Here is a 24,969-nt window from a genome sequence, read left to right as displayed (position 1 = left end):
TACCTTATTTACATATATTTATTTACACACATCTGTCATATTACTATGTTCGAGGTTTAATTCTTTATACTTAATAAAGCTTAAGTATGTAAGTACATCATTTTATTTTAATTAATATCTATATTTTAATCGTTATATATATAAGTCAAACAGAAATTTTTTATTATATTTTATAAGATTTTATGATGAAAATCACTATCTTGGGGAGATACATAAAGATTCCTGATTTCTTTTTATATAATACAAATTTTTGAAATGGTTCTAAAATACAAACTGGACAAAACGTATTGCATTGTGAAGTATAAACATGGACGTACTTCAAATGAATCTGGAAAAATAGGAAAAATGAAAAAAGTTAAAATTAATCTGTAAACCTTAGTTGAATAAATATGGCGATTTCTTAATGGGCTAACATAATAATACAAGAGTGATTAGTTGCTGGTTATCAAACATACAAAATATTTGACATAATATAACGCTGACACGCGTTAGCAAAGTATTCGTAATGCGCAAGTCGCACAATAAATATGTAGTTTGTATTATCACTGTGTCCTTGCTGCGTAGATGGGCGATTATCTCAATAAGTAGGACAATTTTGACAGAAAAACTTGGTTAGTCGAAACTGAGGAAGATAGACGAATACTTTATTTTTATGCCAGTTAGTAATATGAGAGATTTCGAAGAGAAAGGATGCGTGAAATCAGGTTTCTGATGAACGTGGAAGTAAATAAAATATAGACCGAAAAAATGAGCTGGTTACGAAGTAGCCCCTTGAGAACTAGTTTCACTAAGCAACGTTCAAGAGATTCTCCGCCAAAAGATGCTGACCCATCAGCATGCTATGACAGTTTTTGTAAACATTGGCAACAAGCGTACGAAATCATTTTACGCACATCTGTAAGTTCAATTTTTAAAGCATAGCATTTATAGTAAAAAAAGTAAAGATTCGAAAGTTTTTCAAACGATTTTTGTAACTGTAGTATTTTCCGCTTTTTGATATTATGGTAATAAATTAGAAAGGATTGTAATTAAGTTTTTTATTGTATTTGTACAGCCGCCGAAAGGAATATGTAATCAAGATGATGTTCTTGGAGTTGTTAATCATGTAGATCAGATGGTAACTCTTTTAGTTTTAGAATTACGTGATTTTAACTTTTACAATAACTATCGACAATCTACAACAGCAACACACTCTCCTTGTTTGGAGCATTTATTAAGTGAAAACCTCCTTGTTAAACTTTACGATTGGAATAAACATAGTGGAAGGTAGAAATCCTTTGATTAAAAATCATAAAAATTTGTGTTTTAACTTTATTTAAAATAAAAATAATATTATATGTTATAATATATGTATTGTATGTTGTATCGTATGTAATTTTGCAGATTTAATAATGCTGTTCGATTAGAACAATTAAAACTATATGAACTTTTAGTATCACATAGTGGTACTCTTCTTGCCCATGAACCAGTTGCCAGACCATTGTTACGATTACTTGAAGATTGTGCAAATGATATTATGCCATTAGAAGTAGAAGAAAAATTAGTAGTGTTATTAAATCAATTATGTGTTGCTTTGATGCAAAACATGGCATTACTTGACTTATTTTTTCATCCAACAGCAATAGGAAAAAACAAGTTAGTAGAATATTACAAACATATTTATACACAACGTTATGCATATATTGCACAATGTATATTTAATGATATACGTTCATTTTTCTAGATTTATTATTTTTACATTACTGATACCATATGTGCACAGAGAAGGTGGAGTAGGACAACAAGCACGTGATTCCATGTTACTCTGTATGTCTCTCTCAAAAAAAAATGATGAAGTTGGCATCTACATTGCTGATCATTCTAATATATGTCCTGTATGTAATCTTTGTAATAAATTAAATTTATGTAAAAAAAGAAAATAATGACTAATAAGAGATAGTATTAATTGCGACAAGTTTTACATAAACATAATTTATAATTATTATGTATTCATATGCTATATTGTTATGTACCTAAGTACTAATGAAGTTTTTATTTATTTAATAATTAGGTATTAGCTACAGGTTTAAGCGGGCTATATTCATTGTTACCAAGGAAATTAGATATTGAAACAGATGATTGGCATCGGTTAACACCAGATGATGTTAATGATTTACCAGCATTAATGCACTTAATGAATTCTTTAGACTTTTGTAATGCTGTTGCACAAGTCGCACATTCTTTGGTACAAAAACAGTTACTTGAATTTTTATATCATGGCTTTTTGGTACCTGTGATGGGACCAGCTTTGTTACAGGTGAATATAATATACACACATATATATCTTATTATTTATTTAAAATGAAAACATCTGCTTACGTTTTAATTTAGATGAAATGCATCATTCTGCAAATGGCTTATAAACTTATATTAGAAATTTAAATATGTGTATTTATTTTATGATTATAATAGATAATTATTACATACCTATTTTGTTTATAATACATTGCAATATCTTTCTTACTTTACATGTATGTGTGGTGAAAGAAGGTACTTGCAACTTGTTTATTTGAAAATAGAATATGGTTAGTAAATTGTTATTATTAAACATACATATATATGTCGGAGATGAAAGGACATCGGAGCCTTCCCTTTGGAACTTCGGGAAAATCCCTTAACACCGTAATCTAGATTCTATCATAGGCGTAATTAAACAATTGTCGTTATTCGATCCGATTGTATTTGTTCGAGATTTGTGATAATGAGCTTGGGCTCGAGGCGACAGCCAGTTGCCGAACGTAACCGCGGTCACGGGATGAACGCTTTGTCTGGCAGAGGCATGGAGTAATCATCACGGAATCATTCTCTCGTGAGGTCATATTAGCGAGTTACTTAACGTCTTCACGCTCGGTGGATATTCCACGTTTTAACAAAGAGTTAGTTTAATTATACTTCCACCGTAGCAAAGCAAGTCGAGTACGATTTGGGCTTTGGAAGAAAGCGCATCCTGTTATCCCGTTGACCGCGGATTCGTTATTGAACCTAGGATCATTGTCATTAGCTTCTCGAGTATCTAATTACCACGGTTACTTGTCAAATTCTGTAATAATCGTATTTGCACTAGTCAATCTCTTCTCTATTGCATAACGACAATGTGTAGTCCAGGTGAAGATTCGTTTCACGCCCCTAACCCTAATTCTAATGTAAATCCGACATATACAATACTTCCTGTCTCTTTTTCATAAATTAATTTTTTTTAGATATTGAAATATGCTAATGACATGACTTTTTCCTGGTTTTTACTCAATTTTATAATGATTTCAATTATTTCATCTTATTTTAATATCCTGCTTAGTTATTTAAAAACATTAAATGCATAATAATTGGTAATTGGAATTGTACGTAAAGTTTATTAATATTTCCTGTTTAATAGATTCTTATAGGTACATATAGATGTGTTATTAAATGCATATAACATTGTCAATGTGGTGATGGTAAATGTAAATATTAATACCTACTACTAATTAAGTATTAATAATAATGCTAATATAAAGTTCGAATCATTTATGTTATGATATGGTTGTTGGTGGCTATCCGGTGACATGTTTATGGTGCTCAGGATTCTGTTGGTTTGACCATAGAACAGCTAGATGCACAAGAACATTGGGTTAGTACAAAACACTGCAGTTAGTGTAATAAACTTGTTCAATTTTCTTAATATTAGTTTTAATACTTCTAGGAAGTTTTAATACCTTCTTAATATTACGTGATTTTTATTATATAAATAATAATATAATATTAGTGCAGGCTTAAGCTTTTACTGACATTCTATACTTACAAATAGTTACAATAAACATTTAATATATAAAGCTTTTATAAACGACTTATAAACCATATGAATTATATTATAAAGTGTACCTAAAACCTTATGTTTAATGACTTTACATAAAATACTTGAAATATATCTTATTCATAAAATTTATATTTTTTTATACATAAATTTTCCAAATTACAGTGATTAAATTTCTCAAATTTAAATATATTATGCTTTGTATGCTTTTGTTTTCTGTCTTTGTTTCATGTTTTATGCTTTATGCTTTATTTGTTTTCCTAATAGAAATATGTAGTTTGAAACTATTTTAAATTAATATTAGTGTGAGTTTGTTTAATTATTTTTGAAGTTTTTGTGTGTTTTAGATAATGTTTATCTATAAATGCTAATATCCTTCTTTTACCACAAAATAAAATTTGAATATTAAAATCCAGACATATTAAATAGAATTGTAGCAGTTTTATTAATAATTGCTTATTCATGAATTATAAATTCTTAATGACACACACATTTTAAAAAAGTTCTTAAAAATTATTAATCGTTAATTGTTTAAAATTATTATTTAATTTTTAGTTAAGTTATGATAAAGTATATACATATACGCAAAATTATAGGTAAGTAATTTTCTAATATTACAGACAACAGTGGATGAATTAGTTGCAGCCACAGCTTATTTTGATTTATTTCTTCGTTCTGTAACTGAACCTGGTCTCTTACGTTCATTCGTTAGATTTTTACTCGAAGATAATTATGATGAATGCAGAATACTGGATAGCCTTATTCAAAGGATATCTTCTAGGTCACGGGTATATATTTTATTTTCATTACATATTATAAAAGATGACAATGTTAATAACTTTTAGTAAGTATAATAAGTAATAAAAGATCATAAAAATTTTTCAATTCCTTGTTTTAGTTATGTATAGTAACATTGGGACTATTTGAAACTTTGGTTAATTTAAATTGTGAAGACATTATGCTAGAATTATGTCTGGGTGCATTAAGTCCTTGTTCTCATGTAATGCTTTCCCAACGTAGAAGATTAAGAGATATAGATCCTTTTGGACGTGCAGCTGAAAAGTTTTTGTCTTTGACACCAAGTTGTTGCTCGCCATTTGCATCTATAAATTCTCAATTCAATTCTTTACCTAACAATACAACATATGAAAAATATTCAAATGCTACATCTGAATCTTTGAAGTCATTGCCAGCATCTATAAATTATGGCGTCAGATTATCAGACAGCCTTTATGGGAATTATCATGCATATTTATGTGACGCTCGACAAAAGATAAGAGCTTGCCGAATTGCTTGTTCTACTTGGTCATATCAATACAATGGAGAATTACCAAAAAATAGTACTACAAGCAGTGCGACTACTTTAATAGATGACAATACATTATTAGATCAATCTCAGAAGAAAACTGAAACAAATAAAGCTTTATCATTAGAGATAGCAAAGCAACCAACGATTTTTAATGAAATTATTGAAAACTCATCAATAGATAACATGCTAGTTAACATATCTTTGCTAGATGGGAAGGATTTAAATACAATAGAGAAAGAGTTAAAAATAGAATCCCTTGTGGCAACAGGTATAGAGTTATCATTAGAAGAACAAGCAAAATTAGATGCAGATATTGCTGAATTGTTAAACGAAGATATTGGAATATCAGATTCTGTTAAAGAAATGTCATTAATAGATAAAAAGGAATTTGATAGCAGTAATGACGATTCAAACACCACCATGAATTCACTTTTATCGTTAGGGGAAAGTAGCGGCTATGAAAGCTTCGCATTTAAAGGTTCATCGCAGTCAACTCCAGATAATGAGCCTAGCGAAGATCGAATAAGCGAACACGACGAAATAGAAATTGAATCAAACAAAGAACAAGGTATATTATCTCTTCATAGCATTATAGAATCAAGTTCAATTGCACCAGAAGAATTAACAGCGAATAAACAAAGTAAAGAAAATTACCGTCAAGATGTATTTAATGGACAACCGAATGTCGGTATATTTTTGGATGTTCTTTTACGAAAACTCGAATGTATGACAAGTAATAATTTATATGTTAATTTACATCTAACTGGTCTTATCAGCAGATTAGCAATATATCCACAGCCTTTGTTACAATCATTTCTCTTAAATCATTCTCTAGTATTTCAACCTAGTATTAGATCACTTTTTCAGGTTTGTAATTATATACATATTTTTATTATGTACATATTCACAAATAGTGTATAAGATTATAAAAAAAACTTTATCTTTCATCAGGTACTTGCATCTTTAAAACATAAAATAGATCAATTTCTTTCACAACACAATAATATAGATATATTGGTCGAACAAGCACGACTCTTTTTAATTAACCGCGAGGATAAATTAGTAAATGCAAGAAAAAATGCATTAGAAGCTGCTGCTCATTCTGTATCCACTAAAAGAAATTCTTTGAGTGGGGAACCATTTTCAAGAGGTACAATTTTTCTGATTATTCAAATATTATTTATACTTCACTAATATATTTTATTGATGCAATATATAAATATACATAAATATTATATTATTGCTTATAATTCCCATGCACTCCCGGAAGTGTTCAAACGATGTAGGTATAATAATCGCTTACAAATATGAATAATATATAAATATTATTTCTCTATTATACTCAAACAAATTACGTTTTAGGTGAAAATAAGAGATGGAGTTTAACATCATCTTTTACACAAATGCTTAGAAGATCAAGTGGCAGTTCTGGTCCAAGTAGTTTAAACAATACTGTTAATCAATCAACTGGTATATCTGAAAATCAATTAGAAGCTATTGGACATGGTTCTGGATATCGGTAAATATTTTATTATCATATCATTGATAGATTCACTAGTTAAAATTGTTAAAAAGATATGTTACAAATTTAACTAATATTATACAAACTTTCTTTTATAAAGATTATAATAATATTATAAAATTTTTCATCGATTAGGTATTATACAAAAACGTCCTGGGAATCCCCAAATGAAGTAAGTCCAGTACAAAATGTGGTCTTATGTGCAGTTGTATTAGACGAGTGGCTAAAAGAATTAGCTGCTATTACACAAGAACATGCCATTATATCTCTTACAAATAATCTGGAGTTTAAAGTTTAATATGTAAGACGACTGAACACACAAATTAAAATTCAGTTAACAATATAGTAACTATTGAAAATATTCTTTCCTTCTTACAGGGTTTTAATAAAGTAATATGTGATATACATATACACACACACTGCTAGACTTATACGTAATACATCATATTATAGAATTTAAAATGTTTATGTAAAGTTATTGAAGAGAATGTAAGAATATTATACAGATTATTGCTATAAATATGAAAATAATAGTATCTTTTTCATTTTATAAATGTAGATAGACAAATTAAGGATTAGCTTAAAAAGTTATAGATTTATACATTTTTGTTGATGTTATCCGTTTTAATCACTAGTTATATGAAAATTGTGTTAAGAGAAAATATATAGAAAGTTTTATTCAAAATAGGCCCTTCGTGAATATTAATTATTAATATTTAAACAAAATCGGCCGAATCTTATTATAAAGACTGACATTTAGAGCAATTTCCTATACAATATACACATATTACATTATTAAACTATTTAATAACTTTTTATTACATATGCTACAAACCGAATCAATTTATTTGAAATTATATTTAAATATATATATATTAATCCAAGATCATAAATAGTTAAAAATATTTACATAAACAAAGGAAAGTGCCAAGTTATTATTTTAATACGTTACATAATATAATCAACACTTTGGAAATTGTTCCAAATGTATTTAAAATTTAACAATCAAATTACTGTTATGACAAATTTATTTTAACAACAAGGAAAATATATTTGCATACTTATGAATTTTACATTGACTAACAATGTGTAATAATTACATAGCCTGTTTTTATTGTACTTAACTTAATATATAATTATAAAGTCATAATTACGGAGTAATATATATCCACAAATATGATTTGAAAGTTTAGTAGCACAAAATATTGTATACATATAAATTTATATATTTTAAATTATGAATTTTTAAATATTGCTAGATGAAACTGTGCGTAAATCGAACACTAACTGAAATTAACAATTCATCTATCTTGTAATAATTTTATCCTATATTTTTACCTTCACTAATGTAATGTTAAATATAAAGTAAAAAGTATTTTATTATGTAGTTTTGTATTAATTAAAATATACAAATATCAAATTTTTTGCAATATTTAAAGTGAAACATTAGTACAATATGTATGTTAATAACTGAAGAAATATTGATACTTGGCAATAATGCGATATTACTGTATGACTATAAAATATTTGCTTACATATAAATAGCATATCAAAATTCAATTATTAAAATACAAAAATTATTCCAGCTCAATTTTTGTTAACAAACATTAAAATTAATATTAATATATGAGTGCAATTATTAAAAAATTATGGTAGTTAAGAAACAGTTAAATGACAATGAAATTGTAACATGATCACTGGTTAAAATATGATTATATGTATATTTTGTTCATTACTAAAAATCAACATGTTTTTTGATTATTTTAAAATTCATATTTAGTATAAAATATTTACTGCAATGTGATATTAAACTAGATTATTGGAACTTTATTAAAGTATTCTAGCTTTATTTTTGTTTCAAATATTTAAATGAATATTAATTTAATAAAGAGTTATTAACAATTCAAACAAATGTGCTTCAAATGTTTGCATGTAATGCATGGTAGAATAATATTATTTTATATGACTACAAGTAATATCGAATTTGTAGCATTGTAATATTAGTAAATTAATAATTTAATAATTTCTTACATAAGAAATGTTTAAATGCAAATTTCATTATTAGCATACCTTATGTACCTTTATTGAAAACATGCAGTATTTTCAAACAATGTTATATGCTTGCCAACTTATTGCAAATAATATAATGTAATATTTTTAATATTTTATCATTTAGTTCATTGTTATGTTTAAATTTGTTAATAAATTTACGTAATAAAGTAGTTTATAATAATCATTCAAGAATTTTCATAATTCAGAATTGCATATATAACTTCAATAGCATAATTTTAAATATTTAAGTTTATAATATTTTTTATCTTTGCATTTTTAATTATGTTGCTAATATTAAAAGTATATTAATAAAAAAAATTATAACAATAATTTAACTATATTTTATAGTTATTTTATAAATAGATAAAATCAATTTGAATTTATATTTTTGCATTTCTGTTTAACTGAAGATATGTTATATGTTGTTACAAACAATTTGTTATAATAAATTGTATAATTTACAAATTTATAATGGTCACCAAGAAAACTTTCATTTGTTATATATTGATTTTTGCTTAGTAAGATAGATATTACTAATGTCAGAATTTATATGCTATACAAAACTTAATAATATACATATGTTCAAATTTTGAAAATTTAATATCTTAATTACACAACGACTGTACGCTGAAATTGTAATATAAAATAAAATATATATATAATTGTATTACATAGAAAATGTTTTAATAAAAACTGATACCAAAAGATTAAATATACATATATAAATATATAGTACAATTTTTATGAAACAGAATTCTCATATACATACGTATATTTTTAAAACGTTGAGAAGATAAAATAGATATGAAGTAATAAATCTTTGAATAATCTATAAAAACAAGAATTTTCGTTTTTAATTATTGTTACTATTATTATCTTTTACTAATATTTATTCAATAATGATAAAATGCTCCCACTGAAAGTACATAATATAAGAATAAATACATTTTAAAATTAACTTTATTATTTTAAATAATAAATGAATTGTCATACATACATGTATTTAGTGTAAATAAAAATGACTTTGTGTTTTAACCATCTTTTAAATACTTAATCATTACTAGATCGCAAGAAGAATAAGATGAGTAATAAAAATCAATTCGTTCAATATTTTATATGGAATTTTTTATAAACAATTTTTAAATTCTTATAAATTTCAACACACACACACACACACACACACACACACATATTGTTGTTGACATAGGTATGTATACAAGTATCCTACTATTTTTTTAGAACAGAGCATCCAAAATTAACAATGTAGTTTACATGTAAGGCAAGGAATTAATTGATATTTTGCTTTACATTGAATATAATACAAAAATACATATAAGTAAATACTTTTGAGTTATAGTTTCTCGGGAAAATATTATTATGAAAATGTGTAACTACTGAGCGATTCTGTTGCGTTCGATTGGAAATGTCCAATCATTGTATCGCTTTGATTAACACTCGCCGATAGATACAGTTTGCGAAAATCGCTGTACCAAAAAGAAGACTAGGCTTATTCTAGAATCACTAGATTGTCGATTTTAAACTTCTTTAATTTTTTCTTCTATTTCAATTTATTACTTCGAAAAGATACATACGGTGCTTGTGATGAAAATCGTCTATATGTACATGTACGTATATTAAAAGTGGAACCTCTGCAGTACTGCCATATAGCACTAAATAGAATCTGATTGCAACTGTGCTTAATCGACATGATCTCATACTTTCAGACACATTAATTGTTATCGATGTATATATTCTAATCGTTTATATTTTTGTATAACGAATATTATTTAAATTTCTTAACGCCCTAAATTAATATAAAAGTGTGTTATATTGAATGCAAATTATGATAATATTAAATTAATATTAATATTAACATTTTGTTACGTTCCATTGTATCTTTTTTAATTTCACTAATTGATCGTAACACATTTCGAGGTATTGAAATTTTTACAAATAATTGTAATATTTAAATTAATTAATCATTGTATTAATATATTAAAACTAATATTAGTTAGTAATTGATATAATTTCTGTTAGAATATATTATTGTATATTTCAGCAGCTTCACATATAATATACTTTGATATAAAGAGTATTCATGCCTTTTTGTTTGGGAAATTATACAACCCATAATATGGAGGAATATGCTGTAGTATCTGACATATCCGTTGTAGATGTTTATGATATTGCATCGGAAATAGGAAAAGAATGTGAAAAACTCATAGATTCATATGGAGTAGACTCTGTGACCAATCTTATGCCAAAAGTAATACATGCATTAGAATTATTGGAAAATCTTGCAACCAAAAATGAACGTGAAAATACTACAGTTCAAGAATTGCAAGCAAAGATTTCACAACTAGAAAGTGATAAGATTGAAAAAGCTGAAGATAGGCAAAGATTTGAAAAGGTATTTTATTTTAAAAAATTCATAAATTCCACATATATACAGATGCATATACATAGATATTTGATAGATGCATATTTAGAACTTGCTCGTTTTCTTATTTATTCAGAAACATTTATTTATTATATAGGAACTGGAACAAATTGAAGAACATTGGCGTCAAGAATCTCGTGACCTAGTAGAAATGGTTACAAGGTTACAAGAAGAAAATAGACGATTATCAGAGGCTCTGCAAGAATCACGTAGTGATAGTCAGTACAGCAGTAAACAAAGTACTAACAACCTTATTCCTACTAACACGATGCTATAAATGTTCTATTGTATATATGCTTATTAGTTACATGAATATATTTCCAGCTTTTACAGCTAGTCAAGAAGTTGATATTGCAGTATTGCAGCACTTAAGATCTATGATAGATAAACAAAGAGACCAAATTCGAGGAAGAGACAAAGAGCTGCTGCAAAAAAATACAGAAATAGAAAATGTAAATTGGTACTTATGTTCGTATGTAATTTGTGATTAATATAAATTGTGATTAAGTAATGCTTTTGTAAATGTAATATGTTTGATACTTTATAATTTCCTTAATTGTCTGTTCCGCTTTTTTTTTTAGATACTAATAATATATATTTTATTGTAAATTATTGTTCCATTTTATACAGCTGACAGCACAGGTTGAAAAACTCGGAGTTGTCGGTCGAGAATTAAAGCGGAAACAACGTCAGGCCCAAATGCAAGCACGTGGTTTAGTAGAGGAACGAGCAGACTTCTTAGCCCAATTGCAAGATCAAAATCGTGAATTGATAAATCTTCGTGCCCGCCTTGGTTTAGCAAAAAAAGAAAATGAAGACCTAAGTAAATTACAGGGTTGCCCAGATTTAACAAATAAGGCTATATATGATCTGGATGATCCTGACAGACCAAGGTTTACTACCGCCGAGTTGAAAGAAATTTTACATGAACGAAATGAATTGAAAGCTAGAGTATCAGATTTAGAAGATGAACTAGAATTATATCGACCAAAACCTGAAACGTACGTTTCACATATATACAATAATAATTTGCCTTGCTCCGTAAATTATAATAAGATTTTTTCAGTACAATTTAATATTACAATATTTAAGAAATTATATTGTCTTTGATATTATTATAGGGTTGAAGATGATAAAGATGCTCCTGTTCAAGGCCCTCTTCCCTATGAACCAGATGATGCACCATGGAAAAAGACATCTGAATCTGGGATTCGTAAATTGTAAGTAACTCATACATGAAAAACTTAAGAATTCTAATTTTTAATAACAATGTCTACTTTCCAGTTTCCGGAAAATTTTCTCAGAGTCTAGCAGTAGTTTTTTAGTTGGTAGTAGCCCACGTCGAAGTCTTTCTAGTTTATCAAAAATGGCTCTCTCTGGAAACAGTACATATGATGAATCTATATAATGGTTTTTCAACGAATAATTTTTAGAATCCTACGAAAATTTATTGAACATAATGTCTTTGTGTTTATTCATAGTATTTTATATTCTAATAATGGTATCTAAATTGGTTTAATGAATTAAAAGTACGTAACTTATTTTTTTTTAACTATTAATTACAACTATTAAATAACTAAGAAAATTTAATTATATGTGATTAAAAAGAATTAGATAAAAGCACGATTATTCATATATGTGCAACATTGCATTTATCAATTATTAAAATAATCTAAAACGAACTATATTTAAATATATGTTAACAATTGAATTGACGTGCCTCCAAAGTTAAAAATGTTGATAATGATGCATATGGTAGTGTCTTATCATTTCTATTGGTATTATATTTTATATAAGTAACGATATAAAATATAATATTCTAGACAAAGTTATACAATCTCTTTAACTTGTATAAAAATCATGCAGTAGCATTTTTCTTTATTATATATTTATAGTTAACACAAAACAAATGTTTTTAGATACAAAAAGATTCAGTTTTATCTTATTAGAATATGATAATTTCTTTTGCATTTAATACATAATAGTTACAAGTACATGAAATTCCAAAAGTATTGATATATCTTTATCAATATAGGTTATTTAACATTATAATAAATATAAAAATTGTATAATTACATAAAAAATAATTATTGTTTTTTAAAGTATTTATATTTGTATATCTTCGTTTTCTTTTCAAAAATTTTTATGTCCAAGTATAATTTAAAATATTAAATTAAAATAAGTATTCTTTTAACTAAAATTTGGCTACATTTAAACAAGTATATATATTTTTTCTATAGTTTTAGTAAGAATTTGGATATTATAATGTGTTTACATTTTTTATAATTTGTGTGCCATTAAATGTCAGTGTGAAAATAAAGGCAAATATTATACTTATATAGATTGTAAATACTATTTGAAAATCATAAACGTAGATATATTTAATATTTAATATATATGAAAATATTAATTATATATATATAAAATTACGCAAGAAATAATAATAGTAGTGTTAATGTGAAAATATGCAATCACGTAAAATGACATTCACATTCAACCAATAAAATATATTGATAATAGTCATTCTTGTTAAATTGATATATAAATTAAAATTATAAAAAAGAAATAAAAATATAGTTCTCACTCCCAATTTCAATAATCTCAGGAGAAACCTGTAAAAATATTATTTATAAATATTCTGAGTTTAAAATTTTAAATTTCTACACTAGTATGTATATTGTCATATGAAAATATAATTATTAATTTAATTATAAAATAACAATTGTTTTTTAATTGCAATTTTTTAAATTGATTAAAAGTTTCTAAAATTTTATATAGGAAAGTTTTATACTTTTCAAATCCCATGATATAAAATAAAAAATTTAATATTTGTTAAATATGTATTTTTAGACCAGTATACATACATGTATTCAATAAAACTGCTTCAATTTAACAACATCTATAAAATGAAATTAGGAAAAACAAGAATATATTGTAGCTTAAGTTACAAATAGCTATAAAACATATCTGTAACTTAAGTTATGTTTTGAAATAAAGGATATGATATATACATATTTATTTTATAATAGAAATATGTTCCACACGCATGTGCGCGTTTAAAAATAATTTATTACAATTATTATAATTCTAGTCCTGTTACGTGTGCCTATTATATATGTAAATGTATTTATTTTGCATTAATTTAACAAGGTTTTTAAAACAACTGATAAAAAGTTTAAGATTTTGTTTATTACACGATGCTTTTGTATACTATACAATCAGTAAATCTAATATTTTTAAACTATATTATCTCAAAAAGTAACAATTTTTATGATATAAAAAGAACCAAACACGCACGCACTCACTCACACACACACACACATGCCAAACAAAATTTATCTATTCCACATAGTTTCACAATGTTTTAAATAGAATATTAGAATATTATATTAATCATATTACTTACTGTCACCATATTATAGTATAATACATAATTTTTCTATCTATATAGTAATTTATATATGTAACATATTGTATTGTAATTAAGTAAACAAAAATTTCATTTACACATAGTTAACACAAAAGAAATCCATAATTTATAATACACAAATAATGAAGATTGATGTTTGTATTTTCTACAGAAATATGATACTAAGGTGAAAGAATGAAAATACCTTTTTAATGAATTTAGAAATACATACATTGTAATATTTCCGATGAGAGCTTAAACTTTGAAATAGGTTTCAATACTTGTGTTATTAATTTTACAGTGGTATCGTTAAATAATTAGTAAAGTACCACATAAATGCAGAATAAGAATAATAGTAATATAGAAAAAAAATCATACAAAAGTGCCAAAGAAGATAAGTGATGTAAATGTTTTATGCACTATTTGATAATTTATTTATATTCTATTAATTCTATTAGCAAATTTATTAGGACAATTATAATACTTTTCAATACATTGTAACCATTATTAATATGCAAGATTGATGCCTTAATGTTTATAGAACTGAAATATACTTTACTGTAATCAGTTCTTTAAAAATAAATGATTATGTTTTATGAGTCGTTATGTGTTTGGTAATTCTATATAAAATAACATACAATTAATAATCATTTACATGTAATATTAAATTCCCTTTATGTATAGAAACAATAGTGATTTTAAAAAACAATATTGTCAAATACATTTAACAATTTACAGTGCAAGAAAACTAATGTGATTGAGGTAGCATTCTGTAATATCTCGATATCAAAACTGTTCTTGAAATCCAAATCTTGAAAACAATCTTCAAATATTTTTAACCAACATTCACATTCCATTATACTCTTAATCATTGTATTATTTAATTGATTATAAAAATAAGTAATTGATTATAAAAATTGATTTCGAGATACATAAGAAATAAAAATATCAAAATATTAAATATGGATAAGCATCAGCACCATTTTCTTTTTAAATTACTATATTATAAAATGTTTCGCTCTTGTTTTCAAAACATAAAATATAAAGTAAATCAAAAACGTTTGCTTTCTTACAAAACTTACAAAATAAACTAATATTTATAAGATACACAGTAGTTGACTAGTATGTTATAAATCCACATTGTTCAAATTAGCTGCAGATCCAGTTGGTAAATCCAGCGGTACAAACTTACCGATAGGTTGTATTGCCTGTCTCTGTTCTGCCAGTTTACGCATTTCTTGTCTAAGTTTACTTAGAATAGCGTGGTTTGGTTGATTGACAGCAGCTTTACCTTGTAACAACGTGATTTCTTGTTCTAGTTGTTTCTTTTCTTTAAAAGATTTTACGCTTCGAGATCCATAAAGTCTTAGTAAGGATCCCCAAGACTGGATATGAGGATGCATAAGCTGCAGGATAGCTTGGGCTGCTCGTTGTTTACCATCTTTCTTATTACGACATACCTAAAATTATTTCAAATATATGTTACGATTAAAAGGTACTTTATGACAGAAATAAAGCGAACTAAAATAAAAAGAACACATTTATAATGTTGCGTATTCTTTTTTAAGAAAAATAGATAAAATATGGGACTATATAAATTTGAATTAATTATAATTTAATAGATTATAATTTTACTTACAACGGTAGCTTCATGTTTGCCGACACGCATTGTAAATTCATTGCGTTGATGTTTTAATGTGTTTACAGAATAATTAATATGCATATCACCAAGACCATAATTTCGTTGGAGGCAGGTGATTAAAATAGCATGCGGTGACGGTTCAGTTGTCTTTGCGCAAAATTCTGCGACTCGTGGATCGGTGATCGATATTTCATCAAAGAATGATAAATCTGCATCAGAATTTGTCCTTGATGCTTTAATCATTCGACTGTTATTACCAGAAACTGTATCTCCTCCATTATCACCAGAAATTTTATCTCTCATTTGAGGAATTAAAATTTCAAGAGTTTTCCGCGCAGCATTAGCTTTTGCTTGCTTTTTGCTACTACCGAAACCGCTTCCATACTCCATATCATTTATACAAACAACGGCAGAATATGGAGTTGCTGCATTTTCTAAAAATGCAAGAAATAGATTAATTTAATATATACTAACTGAAGAATTATTTTTTATGCAACTTACCTAATTCTTTAAACTTGTAAGTTGGTTGCTTTTTAAGTGCATGTTGTACATATTCATGAAGTATGCAAACATAACTTTTGCCTGAGGGATTCATTATCCAATGTTTTGGTGGTCTTTGTCCAGTACTATCATCTCCAACATTACCACTGCTACTTCCTGCTAGTCCAGAACTACTAACTGGAAACGTTATTAGTTTTGTTCCATCAGGTAAAGTAGGACGTTCAAGTTGTTTACGATGTTTTTTATTTTTTGTAAATTTTCTCCTTGCTGACCATGATCTAAATGATAATGGAGCGTGTTTATTAAAATTTGTTAACTAGTTTTATTCCATTATATGAGTACTATTGTTTCTTTGATATTATTTAATATATACTTACTGAAATCTCATTACTTTAATAGCTTTAAAGCGAAATAGCGATTGGCAATAATTTCTTAATTGTTTACTATCTAATGAATGAGCCGCTCGATTTTCTTGAATTGTTTCAATTTTTGCACTAGGGAGGCTACACACTTCTGTATTTGGATCACGTTCTTTCTGCTTCTTTCTTTCTTCTTCTTCTTCATGAAGAGCTCTTTTATATTGAAGACAAGGTATTGCACTAACAGGCACTTCGTGTTTTCTCACACTGCCAGGTCCAAGGAAATATGGTTTTGCAAGAGTACAAACTCTACTTTGTTTATGCAAATATAAAGGCATTCCACTATTATGTGTTACCTGTACCCAGCCTTCTGGAAGTACATCAAAGTGATTATGTCCAATTTCTGTAAAAAAAAAGTTATATTCTTATATGTTACACTTTACATATAACTTCTTGATAATTTCACAGTAACTATAGCTATAGTTTTTATACAGTATTGGAATCTTTTTATATATTAAATATTTAAATACTCACCATCCAAGACGAGTTTCACTTTCTCTTCATATGGTACACTATCCTTCTTGTCTTTTCTTTTGCCTTTAAATTCTTCCGGTAAACCTAATAGTAGCATATAATACTTAACTAAAAAAATACTTTGCAGCTGCATGATCTATATAAGAAGTATAAAAGGAAATAACAAATGATCTTATCTTTCTGTCTTCTTTTTATGATTTTATTTTAGACACAAAGTTTTCCAATTTAACCTATTCTTATAAGTTTCTTTCATATTAATATAAGTTATGCTTACTATAAACTATACATTTTGGAAATAATTAAATTATTAAAAATATACAGGGTGGCTTGTCTCTCTTTCTCTCTCAGTACCTTGTATACTTTACCTTACAAAACAGCAATAAAATTTGTTGGTATATTTATTTTGAATTTAAAATTGTTTTGAAATAGTAAGATTTACCTTCTTCAAGCATGGCTTCAATTTCTTCATCAGGTACATCAGAATCCATACTTTCATTGGTATCAGAATCCATATCACAGCAGTTCTGATCTGGATGGCGTTCTAAATCATCCAAAACATCAAACTGTCTTAAATCATCTGTAGCTGCAATGCTATCTGTGTTAGATTCCATAATACAGTCTTCGGTAGTAGAACCATTGTATGCATTTGTATCATCAACAGATATAGTTTCTTCTTCCATTATATCACTACAATTGCTTCTGTCTGACATTCTACCTTGATTATCAGTATTTATTTCCAACGTGCTTTGTTGATTATCCAAAATTGTTTCATTTGTGTTTTCATTTTGAGAAGCCATATTTGATTTAGGGATTTCTTCAGGAACTTCTTTATCAATCTCCATTATATGTATAACAAGGATCTGCTAAAATACTGTAAGATCTAATTATCAATAACATATCAAATTTTAATTTAGAGGATATTTTATGTCTTATAATTTTTATAGTTGATTAAATATTTAACACATTCATATACTAACAAGCAAATAATTTTTAATTATCTTTGTAGCAAAATTTGTTACATAAACTTAAACACAAACTCTGTATATAATAACCCGTGGATTAAATAATATCAAGCACGTCGCATGGCCACACCACTTTCACCAATGAGGCCAAAGTCCAATCAATTTGAAACCACTTTAAAAATGGCAACGAAAATTGGACATTTGCATTAGTGTTAGCAGTTTGGGGCCTATTATATATCCATGAGTACATATTGCACAAATAATATATCATATTGTCAGAATATTGTAGAATGTAGTTGACACACTTGCTTGGCTCCGAAACTAGACAGGGACAACATTGAAAAATTGAACCTGTTGCTAGTCCGAATAATGCACTAATGATATGAAAATTAGATTTGTTTAAATAATATATCAAATGCTCCTGTTGTAAGCTAATATAAATTACATGCAAGTTTAATATTTTTATATCATATACACTAGTAAAATGTAATATATTTAGAAAATATGTACAAAGTATAAAAATATATCACAAAAAAGTTTTGAATCAATGGAATTGTACATATTACAGTATAATGAAATCCTCCCTTGTTTATCTGAGACACATATAAAATAGACAAACTTTTTTACTATAATAGAATTGCTCCTCAGTTTTCTAATTCATATACATTAAATAAACGTATTTTATTTTTAAAAAGGCTTGTTCTATATACACAAATTGAGTGATAGATAAAATAATCATACGGATAATTATATTATTGTAATAGTAAAAAATTTACTTTCTGCCTTTTTATATAAGTTGATAGTGAAAGCATATGATTTTCGTGTTTAGCAAGTAATGTAAATCAATATTATAATACATCGTTATTAATTTCATATAGCTTCGTAATAATACCTTTATTTATTATATCACAATATCGTATATTTCCGAAAATTATAAACACTAATTCACCGACCATTTAACAATGTTGGGTTAGGTACAGTTTATCTTAGATACTCTATGTTTACTGACACTTTTTTAATATTTATGATTTAAAAGAAAAACTGCTGTATCAGTTTTATTTAGAACACAAATTATTTTTAAATCAGCACTTAGTTATTTAAGATAAATTTATATTCATTTTGTTTGAAATTTCAGCTATATCTCATGTAATAATACAATAGAATAGGAACTTTTGTGTTCCAACGCTCTCTTTCGTTATATTGAGAAAGCTATACTCAGCCAATGAATGTATCTCATCCATAGATCACCATTGACTGGCATTGACTATTGATTAAGGACCTAAGACATACCTGTACTTATCTCGTCGATGGTATCATATTTGATTTTGGTTATATGTATTTTTAAATTTATTACTAATTAATCGTCAAAATGAAGAAGCAAAAATAAAATCTAAGTAAAGTGAGATTTGAATTTTACATGTGTACAATTTTACTTATTATTATTTCTATGTATAATAGATAAATAATAATTATTATAAGTATTATTTTATAATAATTATAATTATTATAAGTATTATAGACGAAAAATATAAACGGTATTTAAACTAAAATCAAGATTATATTGCATATAATTTTATTTTTTAGAAGACAGATTCGCCAAAAAGATCGAATACGGTAAAATTCACATAATTTACATTTAAGTCACAGTATTTATAATTGCAAGAGTATATGTGTATATATACATACAATACATACATATACATGACTTAATTGTTTTATTTTATATTTTGTATATTCCACTTAAAGCATTGTTTGCAGCAGTATTTACAATATTATATGTACATGATACTTAGATATTCTATACATGTATATAAAGCATTAATAAATATATATTTAAATTGTTTGTTATGTATTAAACGAACAATTATATTTGGAAATTTCCTCTCTGATTATATCTAAATTTTGCTATGAGCATAACAGATTGTAATACATATGGGTTGCATATAGATTGTAAAATAACGGTTAATTTAAAAGAAATAAATATTTACTTCTGACATTTTTATAGAATATTTCAATATAGTTTACTATAATAATTATGAGCAGAACTTTTATTACCTTTTATTATAACAAATAAAAACAATTTAGTGATTTAATTCGTCGCTATAAAACAGAATTCCTAACAATATCATAAAATAACAATGATACGTAATATACGTAAACTAAGAAATTAAAAAATGAAATATTTTCTTTCAATATTTAAAACAATACTATAGAATATCAATAACAAAGTTATTTTCGTTAATGATTCAACATCATGAGGTAGTTATATGGAAATAAATATTTAATATAATATCCCTCTTTTTATTTAATTTTTATCTTATGTAACTTAAGCTTAAATCCAAGTAATTCAGAAAGCACTCCCGAAAGAGCAGATAATAGTACTACTTTTGTAATTGTGTATAAATAGGGATTAGCTGATAAACCAGATATTTTAAATGGACATTCAAGTTCCTGCAAAATATATACTAATTATTTGATTGAATCAGTTGTCTTACAAATGTAATAACAAGGACATGCGTTTTCATACTACCTTTATCAAATCTGCTGCTAATTTGAGTACATTATTTGCTACCATAAGTTCTTCTTTTTTATGTGGCTTTTGCTCTATTTGTAAATATAAATTGATCTAAAAACAAAACAATATCAAATACTTCAAATTAAAATAAATATGAATAACATTTTGTATATGTATTAAATACGTTATATATATCGTTTTTAATTTATTTTAATTATTTTATTTTAATTACCTGTTCAGTTATTAACACAGAAAGATTTCTGTATTTTTTATTAATTTTCGTACCCAATGTCATAAAACGTAATATAAATATTCCAAGAGAAAAACTCCAAAACAATGCTTCAACGTTATATCGGGAATGTAAACTCTCAAGGTCCTATATCACAAATATTAATATTATACTTATAGAGTGTTTTATATATTTATGTATATTCTCGCTGTAACATTTTTATACTCTTCTTTTTACCTTAATTAACTCCAAGCTCACAAATGATAACAATAATAAAGTAACAATGAATACTGCTGATACTATTACATCTACAGAACGTTGCGGTCCTCTTCTCTATAATACATGATACATTGGAAATGAATTATTATTGCTTAAAAGATTGATATATTACAAATATATTAAGAATATGCTTAGAACTAAACACATACATTCATATATATATATATATTTATTTATTTATTTATTTTACCTTCAAATAAGATCTGACACTTAACCACAATTTTATATTGCGTACTTTATTTAATCGAAAATGTGGTAAATCAGATTTTCTGGCACGTCTTGACGATGTTAAATGTGAAAATAATTTTGCATATAAAAGTCTTTGTTTATAAGTACGTTCTGCAACTGCTAATAAAAAGAATAATAAAGAGGATAATATAAGTCTTTCAAATGCTGATATAAGCACTACTATACGTTCCCTGAAATTAATAATAACATTCATTAATTTTTTCCCACAGACATTTTTCCAACAATACTACATTTTATTACATAGTAAAATAGTTTTTATTTCATTAAGATATTTATTATATAATGATTTATATTGTGTATATACCAGAGAGTTGTCCCAAAAGTCAAATCTATAACTTTAGCTAAAATATCACTATATGTTTCTAAATTGACATAAGTCAAGTCATTTGGTATTAAGGAACTCGTTACATTGCTACTGTTGTCCATCCCAACATGATCACTCAATCGTTTAATAGATGGTATTAAAGCTAATACCACACTAAGCATTAAGCCTCCATAAAAGTAATTCATATTCTCAGGCATTGATTCTACTCTAGCAATAATAGCCGAGCTGATATCCAGCACCGATAATTCAGCCTTTTTTATATCACGTCGTGTCCATATAGTACAGGAAACTAAAATATATTTAATAGATTATAACATTTTTATAACATTTAATTTTAATAGATTATAACAGAAAATACATCTAAAATTATAATTAAATACTAAATTTTATCTATATTATTATAATTTAATTTATTACCACGATCGTATGAAGCACAATTAGAAATAAGCATTATGGAGGGTGGTAATTCAAATTCCCAAGAAAAAGGATGTTCAACAAATTCCCCATAATTTTTGTTGGTTTCATTATGGAGATCAGATTCTTCAAGTTCTGAACTGTAAAAGGATTTAAATTTAAAAAGCCAATTTAATATAAAGATATAAATGGTAAGATGATCTCTTTTACTGAATATCAGTCTAATTAATTTAGACCTAATTAAATAAAATTTCAGATTCTAAAAAATTGTTCACCTATAGCTACATTCATCACTATTTGTTGTTACTCCCATCCATTCTGTAGCAGATGTTGTAGCTTCTGTTAAATGATTTGTAACTGTTTCTTCACATTCTCCTTCTTCTTCACTTTCGCATTGTTGTCGTCCTTCCCTTGATCCTATTCCCATTAGACATTGATCTTTATCCTTTAAATAATAACTTAAAATTTTAATATGTTTATATTTAAGTAACTCACATAATTATCTAATATAATGAAATACATTACAGAAAAATTAACAATATGAAAAATAAACTATGGAAGTTAAAAACAAGATTAGGATATTTACCATCTTGTTAGAAGTTTCTGCTTCGCTATTTGAGGAATTTTCCTGTGACTTTAATAATTCAGATGCTGCATGGAAAGTGGAAGACAATCATTTTAGCTAATAAAGATATTAGATAAATTGCTAGAGAGATTTAATAAATAAATATATGTCTAAAATATGAAAATATATTATTTTAAACTGATACTAGCACTTTGTATCATGTATTGCATAATGTTACTATATGAAATATTTAAATAAAATTTGTCAAAAATCAAACCTGGAAATTTTGATTGCAAAACTTGTTGACTAGTAGAATCTTCTAACCAAAGAATGCGTTCCTCATTATTTTTAAGTAATTCCCGTTTATGTTTAAATTTCTCTGGTACTCGTGCAGCACTTTTATCATTATCACTGGACACATTTCCATTTAAGCTTTCAAATCCATCATCATCCTGATGTATATTTTTTATATTTGGATCTGAAACTTCATCTGTAACAAAAAGAAGTATACTTTGCATTTAAACAAAAGCATATAACTAACAATAAGACAGAAAGTTTTAGTACAGTATATAATGTATTAACTTGATTGAGTATGACTAGCTGAAGCCTCATTTATGGGTAAGGGATGGTTCACAGCCGCATTCATTGGCTCATTATCACAAGATGCTTGAGCTGTCAGAAATTCCTATAAAAGTGAACTACTATGCATAAAGTTTTTTAAAAATCTGTTTTTATATATTTCAAATAATAAATTATAATTACCTGTGACCGACTAACAGTCAGAGAATTTTCAATTACAACCTTTTTAGCAAATCGCACAGATGTTAATACTTCATCACTCACTGTGCTAGCTTTTTCAGATGCTGTATCTTGAGATGATTTAGAATCTTTATGCAAACCTACAGGATATAGTAAATATAAACTAAAATAGAAATCCACATACATGATAATTATATAAAATAATTCTACAATAAATAATAAGAAACTTACGCAGGTTTTGTCTTGTCCTGGATTTACCCATTCGACATCTAGTGTGTCTTAAACGTCTAACTATTTTTTGCTTATTTTGTCCATCACCTATTGTTGGTCCTGAATGAGTTGACACAATATGGGAATGAACAACACATAATGTCAACATCATAATAGCAGGTATTAATACCTCTGAAGTTGATATAATCTGTAAATGTATATCTTATACATATATCTATAAATACATACATATATGGATGTATGTATATTTGTAATACTAATAAACATTTCATACATCACTTTCATTGTCCTTTGCCATTTGACAAAAATATATACCCATATTGATCAGTTGTAAACTATACAATAATAAAAATAAAGTAAAAATTGATAAACTAGTTTGCTGTATCCACCATTTTCTATATAAAGGAAGAAGCAATAAACGCTGAAGTGCCAAGCAAGCTACAGTTGACAATCCATGCTTTGGCTTGGCTTTTGGGAAAGAAGAACCTATATGCATTAATATTATATAAATAGAATATTAACTGATTATAAATATAAATATCGTAATATTGAATAGCTTAACAGTTAAATTTTGATTATAATTTCTTAGTTTATTGTTACCTCTTACAAGATCTACATCAATAAGTTCCGTTTTTAGTTTTGCAGTTCTCATTGGAACATGTGTAAATCCTTCAAGAATATGTTGTTCCACGGTTTTTTCCCATTGTTGCTTATCATAAGTACCAATTTTCTTCTGATACCTAAACCGTGAATTGTTTTAAATGTACAATCAGCCATATAATCTTGATCGAAATGTGATGAAAACATAAATTTCTTACCAATAAACAAGCTCGTTTAATTTCAT

The 24,969-nt window shown here is 26.3% G+C and overlaps 4 protein-coding genes across 15 annotated transcripts; 2 read left to right on the top strand and 2 right to left on the bottom strand.

Annotated features, from left to right (window-relative positions):
* The first annotated feature begins 28 nt into the window (after nt 1–28).
* LOC138187702 (FHIP family protein AGAP011705) lies at nt 29–9,364 on the top strand. 4 transcript variants are annotated; one of them, XM_069128754.1, is made up of 13 exons: nt 29–897; nt 1,055–1,266; nt 1,384–1,635; nt 1,724–1,874; nt 2,051–2,296; nt 3,599–3,646; nt 4,450–4,617; nt 4,728–6,005; nt 6,090–6,288; nt 6,409–6,420; nt 6,501–6,657; nt 6,796–6,961; nt 7,039–9,364. In XM_069128754.1, exons 1-12 carry the CDS (start codon nt 748–750, stop codon nt 6,956–6,958), a joined length of 3,036 nt encoding a protein of 1,011 aa, XP_068984855.1. In that variant the 5' UTR covers nt 29–747; the 3' UTR covers nt 6,959–6,961; nt 7,039–9,364. The 4 variants fall into 4 exon arrangements, with proteins under 4 accessions (XP_068984855.1, XP_068984854.1, XP_068984857.1 ...); XM_069128753.1 differs by having other exon boundaries at nt 6,796–9,364; XM_069128756.1 differs by lacking the exon at nt 3,599–3,646 and having other exon boundaries at nt 6,796–9,363.
* A 690-nt stretch (nt 9,365–10,054) lies between these two features.
* Rilpl (Rab interacting lysosomal protein like) lies at nt 10,055–15,160 on the top strand. 7 transcript variants are annotated; one of them, XM_069128376.1, is made up of 7 exons: nt 10,055–10,337; nt 10,772–11,122; nt 11,250–11,370; nt 11,486–11,604; nt 11,783–12,153; nt 12,274–12,372; nt 12,437–15,160. In XM_069128376.1, the coding sequence occupies exons 2-7, from the start codon at nt 10,811–10,813 to the stop codon at nt 12,558–12,560; spliced, it is 1,146 nt and encodes a 381-aa protein (XP_068984477.1). In that variant the 5' UTR covers nt 10,055–10,337; nt 10,772–10,810; the 3' UTR covers nt 12,561–15,160. The 7 variants fall into 7 exon arrangements, with proteins under 7 accessions (XP_068984477.1, XP_068984475.1, XP_068984476.1 ...); XM_069128374.1 differs by having other exon boundaries at nt 11,250–11,391; XM_069128375.1 differs by having other exon boundaries at nt 10,056–10,337; nt 11,477–11,604.
* A 308-nt stretch (nt 15,161–15,468) lies between these two features.
* pasha (microprocessor complex subunit partner of drosha) lies at nt 15,469–19,740 on the bottom strand. 3 transcript variants are annotated; one of them, XM_069128369.1, is made up of 7 exons: nt 19,452–19,740; nt 18,037–18,460; nt 17,598–17,681; nt 17,082–17,466; nt 16,705–16,982; nt 16,201–16,637; nt 15,469–16,021 (listed from the first exon to the last, which is right to left on the bottom strand). In XM_069128369.1, the coding sequence occupies exons 2-7, from the start codon at nt 18,437–18,439 to the stop codon at nt 15,689–15,691; spliced, it is 1,920 nt and encodes a 639-aa protein (XP_068984470.1). In that variant the 5' UTR covers nt 18,440–18,460; nt 19,452–19,740; the 3' UTR covers nt 15,469–15,688. The 3 variants fall into 3 exon arrangements, with proteins under 3 accessions (XP_068984470.1, XP_068984469.1, XP_068984468.1); XM_069128368.1 differs by having other exon boundaries at nt 18,037–18,457; XM_069128367.1 differs by having other exon boundaries at nt 18,037–18,468; nt 19,452–19,739.
* A 395-nt stretch (nt 19,741–20,135) lies between these two features.
* phtf (putative homeodomain transcription factor) lies at nt 20,136–24,969 on the bottom strand. The gene is made up of 16 exons (XM_069128623.1): nt 24,944–24,969; nt 24,726–24,865; nt 24,400–24,611; nt 24,126–24,312; nt 23,898–24,034; nt 23,718–23,820; nt 23,413–23,625; nt 23,157–23,221; nt 22,846–23,015; nt 22,574–22,710; nt 22,136–22,445; nt 21,773–22,001; nt 21,541–21,636; nt 21,307–21,450; nt 21,090–21,185; nt 20,136–21,010 (listed from the first exon to the last, which is right to left on the bottom strand). The coding sequence occupies exons 1-16, from the start codon at nt 24,967–24,969 to the stop codon at nt 20,861–20,863; spliced, it is 2,415 nt and encodes an 804-aa protein (XP_068984724.1). The 3' UTR covers nt 20,136–20,860.

The sequence above is a fragment of the Bombus flavifrons genome, chromosome 15, assembly GCF_040668555.2.
Source record: "Bombus flavifrons isolate JBK064 chromosome 15, iyBomFlav1_principal, whole genome shotgun sequence".
Classification (NCBI taxonomy): domain Eukaryota; kingdom Metazoa; phylum Arthropoda; class Insecta; order Hymenoptera; family Apidae; genus Bombus; species Bombus flavifrons.
The sequence above is the reverse complement of the archived record's forward strand: the minus strand, read 5'-3'. Positions and strand labels throughout refer to the sequence as shown.